This window comes from Nanorana parkeri, unplaced genomic scaffold (genome assembly GCF_000935625.1).
Source record: "Nanorana parkeri isolate BGI_ZX_2015 unplaced genomic scaffold, ASM93562v1 scaffold2209, whole genome shotgun sequence".
NCBI classification, from domain to species: domain Eukaryota; kingdom Metazoa; phylum Chordata; class Amphibia; order Anura; family Dicroglossidae; genus Nanorana; species Nanorana parkeri.
In genome coordinates this window covers 108335-117774 of record NW_017308477.1, presented here as the reverse complement: position 1 = coordinate 117774, position 9440 = coordinate 108335, and the positions used below count along the sequence as shown (strand labels likewise).

At 42.4% G+C, this 9440-nt stretch overlaps 1 protein-coding gene across 1 annotated transcript in view; it reads left to right on the top strand.

Annotated features, from left to right (window-relative positions):
- Positions 1-3026: 3026 nt before the first annotated feature.
- The window catches only part of ESRP1 (epithelial splicing regulatory protein 1), a 65551-nt gene continuing 59137 nt past the window's right edge, over positions 3027-9440 (top strand). Inside the window, 2 exon segments of the mRNA XM_018573024.1 lie at positions 3027-3503; positions 3648-3776. Of these exon segments, the coding sequence (XP_018428526.1) occupies positions 3369-3503; positions 3648-3776 (264 nt within the window). The 5' untranslated portion in view covers positions 3027-3368.

Genomic DNA, 9440 nt, shown 5'->3' with positions numbered 1-9440 from the left:
CCTACCTCTCTCCTCGCTGGCTCCATCCTCCCCTGGCCGCCCCCCAGCGCCTACCTCTCTCCTCGCTGGCTCCGTCCTCCCGCCTCCTTCCTCCCCCTGCTGCCGAGTATCTCTCTTCACTGGCCGGAGATCATCTCTCATGAAGTAGAATGGAGAGCAGAGTGTAGAACGTCCGCTCCGTGTAGACAGTGAGAGTGGAGAGCTGCTTTCCCCTTAGCTGTCACAGGAGTTCCAGCACAGTACTGTGCTAGAACTCCTGTATTGAAAGTGACAGGTTCAATTAAGAGAACCTGTCACCTACAGCAAATGGGGTAAAAAACGCACACAGATGTGTGCGAACACAACTTGTGCTCCCGGTATGCTGAAGTGTGAACAGGAACTAACAGGGCTAAAATCCCCCGTGCAATCACTAATCCCCCGTGCACATCTGAAGATTTTGCTGCGTGTTTCCAGACGTTTGAAAACACTCAATACCATGATTTTCATTGGTGCGCTGAGCGTAGCTTGGAAAATGTCACAAGCCTCTTTTCAGGTAGAATTATTTCCAAGTACCATTTGCACTCCTACGGTCTTAGAGCATAAAAATTATTGGTGGTGCTCAAGGTGACCACACGCATGGTACCGTGCAAACACTAACTAAGATCCCATAGGTTTAGAGAAATTCAGATAACAATATTCCATTGATATATTTATCTAGTGCAAATGTCACAACATGTCATCATCATGCTAACGTTTCAGGACCCCGCAGGGACCCTTCATCAGAGCGACACTAACAAGTCTATTCACGAAAGGGTGAAGAGTTTGGAGAAGGCAGGAGAAGTGAGCAATCTAGGACAACATAGCCGAACTGGAAAGTGAACTGAATTGGAGAATTTTTTCCAAATCAGCTATTTTAGCCTAGATTGTTCACTTCTCCTGTCTTCTCCAAACCCTTCACCCTTTTGTAAATAACTCTGTAAATAAATATATCAATGGAAAAATCGATATCTGAATTTATAAGTATATGCCGGTGAAACCCCTGTGATCTTTTCAGGTAGAATTGCACGTTTTTGGCCTCATAGATTTGGGAACATGTAATTAGGACCGCACTATATAGAGGTGCCTTGGCGAGGCTGTGCGGCTCTCACATTTTCTGCAGAAGACGTGTATCTAAACCTCTGTTTTTAACCTTTACGTTTTTTTGCATGCTGGCTGGTGAGTGTGCTGGGAAACTTTTTGTTGTAACGTTCTGTCTCTGTCTCCCAACCGGGCTCTTTTGTTGTCAACCTGTGTACCTGTATATATTTTTTTACATGATCTGTGAAAGAAGAGACTACAACTCTGATCTACCACTGCGGGAATGGACTAGAGGAAGAATCTGCAGGAGCCAGCATTTCACTGATGATCCCCTGATCATGGTTGTAATGCTTTACTGACTCCAATGCAAAAAAATAAAATAATGAATGAACAATTTTTATATCTTTTATAAACGTGTTTGCATTTCTTATTTTTTGGTAAAAGGTGGACATCGCCTTTAACCCTTTACAATAATCATTATTACTCATATATGTCAAGAAAAAAATAGTTGACTTTTATTAACAGTTATATTGTATTGCTCCTCTTTGTAACTCTGTATATAATTATACACCTCTCAGAAATATTCAGAGAATTGTGCAAAGCCTGTGGAATCAAAAGTCACATATACACGGTACGAATGATGAACCGGCTGAAATACACACAGTTGGTGCCGCTGTTGGCATCCTTTGGAGCGACTTCCCTCGGTCAGCAGATTGAAGTAGGAGGTTGGAAAATTCTCAGCTGAATGGTGCTTGCAGTCAATCAGCTGTTTGGTCTCAAAGTATCACCCTAACCATCCCCTCTGCTCTTCAAAACACCTTCTGCTTTCCAGCTCCCTCATCAACTCCTCCCATGCTCGCCTCCAGGACTTCACTAGAGTCTCTCCCATCCTATGGAACTCTCTACCCCAACCTGTTTGTCTATCTCCCACTCTGACTGCCTTTAGACGATCCTCATCTCTTCAGAGAAGCCTATCCCACCTCAACCACACCACTGAACTATCACATTCTCAAACAATTCATCCCCACACAGCTACCTCCTCATGTATCACTTCCCCTCCCTTTTAGATTGTGAGCCCTCAGGGGCAGGGCCCTCCTAACCATCTTGTCTTGAATTGTATTGTGATTGTAATGTCTTCCTTATCTTGTAAAGCGCTGCGCAAACTGTTGGCGCTATATAAATCCTGTGTAATAATAATATATCCGGCTTAATGCCTGGTTCACACCTGGGTGTTTCAGGCTGGGTTCACACCTAGGGGTATCGAGTATGCTCTTTTGTTGCTTCGCGATTCGCTGTAAAAAAAAACGTGAACCAGGCCTTACAGTGCGTTCCTACGTTCTGTAAAACGCTCAACATGTGAAAACCAATGATTGCCTATGGGCATGGTTCCCACCTGGGCGTTTTACAGCGCGTAGGAACGTGCTGCAAAACGCCTTACGCCCAAAGAAGTACAGGAGCTTATTTGGGGCGTATTTGCTGCGCGTATCCATTGGGATACAGCCAGGTAGCCCTCGGAAACACCCTTTGTCGCGCGTTTTCTCCCTTGCAGTAAAAACATGCGGCATGAAACGTGCGACAAACGCGCATATTCGATATGCCTAGGTGTGAACCCAGCCTAAGAGATCCCAAAACTTGCATTTTTAATATTACAAAAATTAACTGGTAATGATACACAGTGCTTTAGCAAACTAAATATCATCTAGTTAGGGTTCCCATCTACTTTAATCTTTACAGTCAGAAAATAATCCATTTCACTAGCGACACACATTACAAACAATGGCAAAGCCAACTACCACTACGTGTTCATTAGAGATTGGAAGCAGAACACGATCCCCTCATCTGCCTGAAGGGGGAGCCAGAGAGACCGCACCCGAGCCGAGCCGAACACCTAGCCGGAAAAAGCCGAAGCAACCTGGCCAGGTATCTCTTACCTGTAAGACCACGTGGGTAGGAGGGAGGGGCAAACACATCCCAATGACAAGTCACCAGCCACTGCAAGGCGCCTGCTAGGGGCGCAGCCTGCATTGTATTGGCTCACACACAGGAGTGCAAAACAAAAAAAGAGGCAAAACCGGCCTCTCCCTCCCCTCCCCCCCAGCCTGGATCCTCCTGCAGAGTGAGTGCAGGTCCCCAGGGTGTCCTCTTCCATATCTATAGGTGGAGGTGATTCAAGGTGTAGGGTGGTGTCGTTTTTTTGGGGGGCTTTTCTTTCACTTTTTGGGGCAAGGTGAAAGTTTTTTTTTTCCTTTTTTTGTATATATATATTTTTTTTGTAATTAGTTTGTGTTTTTTTGCCACTTTTTGAAATCGTCATGACTGCGGCTTCCCCGGATTACCTGGTGATTCTGTTCACTAGCACAGCGGGTGCCAATTGTGCTAAGCTGGGCTCAGATGAGAAGGAAGTCATCCAGCTGTTATGGACAGTGATAGACTTGGCTAACAACAAGGTGAGTGGCCATCGGGGGCTCTGGAGGGCTCAGCACAGGGATCATAGGGGGGGAATGACACCTGGGGCCAGCACAGTTCGGGGATCACACCTGGGGGAGCACAGGCTGCGCACCGGGTAACACCAGCCACCCTTTGTCTCCTAGGTGGGGGAGCTGCACGACGTGAAGGTCAGACCTGAACACCTGGACCTGACAGAAGAATGCAGAGAAGCCACCAAGATCGAAGCAGAAAGCCTGTACATCGCTCCCCAACTAGAGCAAGCCCTGCAACAGGTGAGCCTCCCCTCCTCCACCTGACTGCACTGGAGCCTTGGCTTCTCTACCAGCATGGCTGATGTCAGGACTTCCTTGTTTGTAGTAAATGTCATGGATGAGCTATGTGATCTCTCCCACCACTGGGGAAATGTGATACAAAGTTACAGTATTTACTATAGAAGTGTCTGTGATTATATTTATATCTTTAGTGCTGTGTGCTGGCTGCAAGGGGACTATTTATCAATGATTGCAAACAAGGGCTTTTGTAATTTGTATCGAGTGTGAATCTTGTGTGCAAACTTAGATGCCTAAAGGTCTTTGCTACAAAGTTTTTTGCAAGTATCTACAGAATGAAGGTGTGTGTTTTTGTATATATCACATACATTTTTATGTATTTATCTATAGAGTAGTGTATGTGTGTGTGTGTATATGTATGTGTGTGTGTGTATATGTGTGTATGTATGTATGTATGTATGTATGTATGTATACAAAAAATCTCTCACACACTTAATTCTCTATATGTGTGTGTATATATGTCTGCATTTCTCTCACACACATTTTTAAATGATTTTCTTGCTTGGTGTCATTCCACCCCCAGATAGTCCTGATGTAAACAGGTGGCTCTGGGTTTGCTCCCCTCAAGCTGTGGCGTTATCTGCCCATAATCCGTCTGCTGTTGGCTTGTAATCATACAAGGACAGAGATCCGGGTGGTGCAGTTCCTGGAGAAGGAACCAATGTTTCTGGATTGTCATGTAGGAAGTGCAATCTGCGGCGTGTATATATTGTGCTCTCTGTTTTTCCCTGTTGTCTCACCTGTGGCACTGCAATGAAGTAATGTTCTGGATAAAATTTTTTTTTCTGTGTAACACTTTTGTTTTGGGTTGTTACAAAGTAACAAAATCACAACCCATATGTTTCCAGACATTACAGTTTTAAAGTATCTTTATAGGGTTGTTCAAAATGGCTCCTAGCAGGATAAATGAGAGCATTTTCGTTTGCCATGTTTGTCTTTGGTATTTCAATGCTAATTAGGACACCAGGTGTTGTCATATTAACCCTCTCATCCCCATGAAGCTGTCGCTTACAATACAAGCTGCAGTACATACAAGGATCCAATCCTTGTTTTAAGGATGTGCTCACATTTTGTTTTAGTTGGAGAGAAGAAAAATAAGTACATAAACCAACTTTATGCTACAATGTGTAATTATTTCCTGCCATTGTTTCTGTGGGTTCTAAGTATCTGTAGCCTATGTATCTGTAGCCTATGTGTGTTACATTAAAGGAAGATACACATGTTAAAGTGTATGTTATCTGTGTAGAAGTATCTCTCTTGTATTCAACTGCTGGGCAACCTGTGACTTGCCAGCTATTTAATGTCAAGGCATATAAGAAAACAAGCTGTCATTTGGAGTTCCGCAACAACTGAAGGCTGGTTATACTTATAAGTTGTGTTGGGCCAATAAAAGTAACAAATGTTATAACCTATTTATAACATTTAACCTTTTAGTTACCTTATTAGTCACTATTAGCACAGCGTAGGTACAGCATTACTTATAATGTATAACAATTCAGTAACCTACTAGCCATTGTTGGTACAACATTACCTATAACAGATTTATAACACTATTTAACCATTAAGTTACTTTTATTAGCACAGTGTAGGTACAACATTACTTATAACATTATATAACCTTTTAGTTACCTCCTATTAGCCCTGTGTTATAATACCACTTCCAACATCCTATAACCTTTTAGTTACTTTTATTAGCCAGTATGTTTTAGGTGCTGCAGTGCTTTCAGTAGCTGCTTAGTTTAAAGTAATTCTTTTTATGACTTATCGCAGGTCTTAATTTGTAGCTTAACAATGCCAGTCCACTTTTCCATTGAGTCATGGCTGTAGGCTGGGAGTTGATGATCGTGTGTCTTCCCTTTTGTTGGTATTTAGCTTACATAGTTTTAGAAGAATTTGATATCTTTGCAAAGTTCTACTTCTGAGGCTGCATATATGTCTGGTTGGTAATTGTTTTCACTTAGAACTTCCACCAGTAAAAAAACATACTTGACGAAATGTGAAGTTGGATGACCTAGTAATACGTTACATGCAGTGGGCTTTATCCCCCATTCACACCTGATTGTTGCATGTTTTCCAAAACACAACGCTCGACGTGGGATATCAATGGTGCCCAGGACACCTGAGCATTGTGTTGCTTTCTTGCTCAATGTACATGAGCTTCTTTGGGAAGAATCTCAGATTTTTGGCCCCATAGACTTCAATAGGATCTCCTGGAAAAATGTGCGCCACATGCATATTTTTCTTGCTTGACAACTATCTCCTCTTCCTAGTAATGGGCTTTAAAACAAATGTGCTCAAGCTTATAATGCCTGAAAAACACTCCAAAAAGCTTTAAAATTGGCTGTAACTTTTAGGCATGAATGAGGGCTTAATGTAAATCCATCACAAATTAGAGCAAGCCAAACTGTGCATTTATGGTGTGACAAAATGCTTAAGCGAGGTCGACTTCAATGGAACAGTCAGTAGGTCCAGAGACATGGTCAGCTCAAAATGTATGTTTATCTCCACTCCTGTGAAATGAGAGTTTGTTCCACCGCCTCAACCCCTGGAGCCTCTCTATTGGTGATTGGCTTCCTCTCTCTTGGCCATCAAGGGCAACCAAGCTCCACTTTTACAGGAAAAGTCATGATTTGCATATCATTTTAATTGCTGATAGCTCTTGATATAAAAAAAAAAAATTGTGTTGTGTTTTTTCCTGAAGGTGTTTTCCGCTCATGCATGTTTTATTCATAGACACACAATACATAGCTAATAGGCACTATTCATGGGCATTCTACAAACTTCCCATGACTTGCCCAAGTGATAGGTTTACTTTAAAGTGACCTTGTGAACAAGTCTTTTGGTAGCTCCATTATTTTATCCTAAAAGCCTAACTTTAAAGTGCACCTGTGTGGATGAAAATTTGGAAACTGCTAATGGGTCAACCTCCAGGGCCATCATCCTGATCCTTTTTCTATGGACCTAGAATAAGCATGTAGCCTGTGAAAACTGACAAGTCTGAACTGCCATTTTGCATACTTGTGTTCAGCTCAGCGATTCTTTGGGTAGTAAGCCCACATGTTTGTGGAGGTCACTTTTTAGCGAGTTAATTCTTCTGAACAAAGTGGTGGGACTTAAAGTTTCTGGTTAGTAATCTAGTAAGGGCCATGTCGCATAAGAGAAATACAAGAGTTCCCAATTGATGTGTCCTCTGGATTCCACAATGGTATTTTCAGAATAAGAGATCAGCATAAGCACCCCAACTACATTACTGTAGGCTGTCCTACAGTATATTTGCGTATCCTGCTACATGTGAGATTTGAAGTGGACTGCAGCTTTGACTGACATATTGGGATAATTAGAGGGGTTGTAGTGAAGCAATGTAGCGATCACTTTATATTGCTATTGGTGGAGCCTGCACCTTCAGGACAAGTCAACAATATCCATGATACAACCCTATGGATGGTTATACCCAGTTTGTAGAATGCCCATGAACAGTGCCTGTTAGAAATGTATTGTGTGTAGCATCTGCCATGAAAGCTTTCACAAGTCTACCATCATTGTCCAAAATAATATGATTTTTGTAGTATTTGAACAGTTGGAGTCGCACAGCATCATTGTTTGCTAGGACACAAGTGGCCCCAGGTTTGGTTCCGTTGGACCCGTGCTGGGTTTGGCAAACGTCTAAGAGTGAACCAGGCCAGTTTTCTCATCGCTAGTCCCTAAGTTAGAAAGTGATGGGAAATCCTGCATTTTACATCTGTAATTGGGACAAGGAGAGATGAGAAATATTTCAAAGTGGGTACCCGGTCCAGTGACAACAAAGAGTGGGTTTTACTCTTTGCTGTGTCTCCAGGACAAGCCATGAAGGCAAATCTCTCCAATGGAACACTTATGAGTTTCTAACCATTCCCTGTTTTAACTCTTCTTTGTACAGCTCTACAAAAACTGACTGTACAATGATAATGTGTGATGCACTGTGCTGGGAAAGTGCAACATTAAAGTGACAAACACAGGAGTTAAATGTTAACAATACATTCAGGTACCTTAACTAGTAACACAAATGTATCTTATTTGTGTATCACTCGGCTGTAAATCCTCAAATCATCTCTGAATTGGTGCTGACACAGTCCTTCCTTCTGGAGGGTGGCTACTTTTGTTCCCCATGGTCCTTGTGTGTGTTGTAAAGTATAGTCACCACTCCAAGCTCACTCCTGTGATGGATTACAATCTCACGATTTAGTTTACTAATTTGTATTGAGTTTGTAGTTCATCATGGGAGTGAGCTTGGTGCGGTGGCTCGTTTACAACACACACAGGGACCATGGGGAATAAAAGTAACCCACCTCCAGAAGGAAGGACAGTGTCGGCACCAATTCAGAGATGATTTGATCTACAGCCGAGTGATGCACAAGATACATTTTTATTAATAGTTGTGATACTTAAATGCATTTTTAAGCTTTACACCTTTTTTGGGTAGTTTTAGACAGTTTGTATTGTTTGGCCTCTAGAGAAGTGTGACATGTTCTGCAGACATTCCCAGCACTGATTTATCAAATGGCGGACAAGAGTTATTGGACAAGGTTGACTCTTATTCCCCCTTCTATCGAGAGTCATCAGCTGCAGTGCCATGGGATTGTTTCCTGGTCTGGCTGGAGTGTTCTAGTAAAGTGTGTGAAAGGGCTCCCAATAAAATGTGAAAGTTTGACATGTTGTTAAGCAGTGTGACTTTTTGCAGCTTTCCTCTATCTTATTTAATTTAATTACGGCCCGTTTGGAAGTGAAGCTGGAAAGTATTTGATCAATTATCTGGACCATTATTTAAACCTGCCTGAGGGGCTTCTGCTATTGCTCCTAAGCTGTTCCTATGTTCTGAGTCGGGAGTCAGAGTTGAGGTGCTTGGACACTAGATAACAGTTGACTCTGCCTGTATTATCTGCCTGCTTGACGATTGCTTTTGTCTATGACGCTGGGAGGGAGGATTACTTGGGTAGTAGTTTGTCTTCAGGGGAGGGGAGGGAATAATGATGATCACCTGGGAGAATCTGTCTTATTGATCAATTCATCTCCTGAGCAGGCACACCCAGGGAATGTACGGGGAGGTTTCTATACAAAACAAGTTGGTCAAGCCAAATTCTCTGACTGTAGGCACCTACAAGCAGCTGTTGGAATAAAAACTTGAAAAAAAGTATGAACGCTCCCCTGTGCTTTCACTTGTACCCCAGAGCTGGAAGAGCCTCCACACCTATGTGAGTGGAGAATACTGGGGGTCGATGCTGCTAGACCAGATTTTCTTGGGGGCAATTTGGGGACAGTTGCTAGTTTTAACCTCTAAGCTGACATATTTTTCAGTGGTGGAATCTCCCTCATTGAGTTTGCTGGTCAGTTTTGATCCTCTGAGATATTCTAGAGAAATACGCATACAAATTAATTTTTAGTATTCTCCCACAAATGGTAAATTTGGCTATGAAGTGAATTGTAAGCTCCCTGTTTAAATGTATAATTGACAGATCAGCGCGTTAGATGGAATCTCTCCCAAATTCATAAACTGCCATAAGAACACTAACAAAAGAGTCAGAACCTTTGTCAGGTGTTTATTATTGTCTGTTGTTATTGGGAGATCTCTCC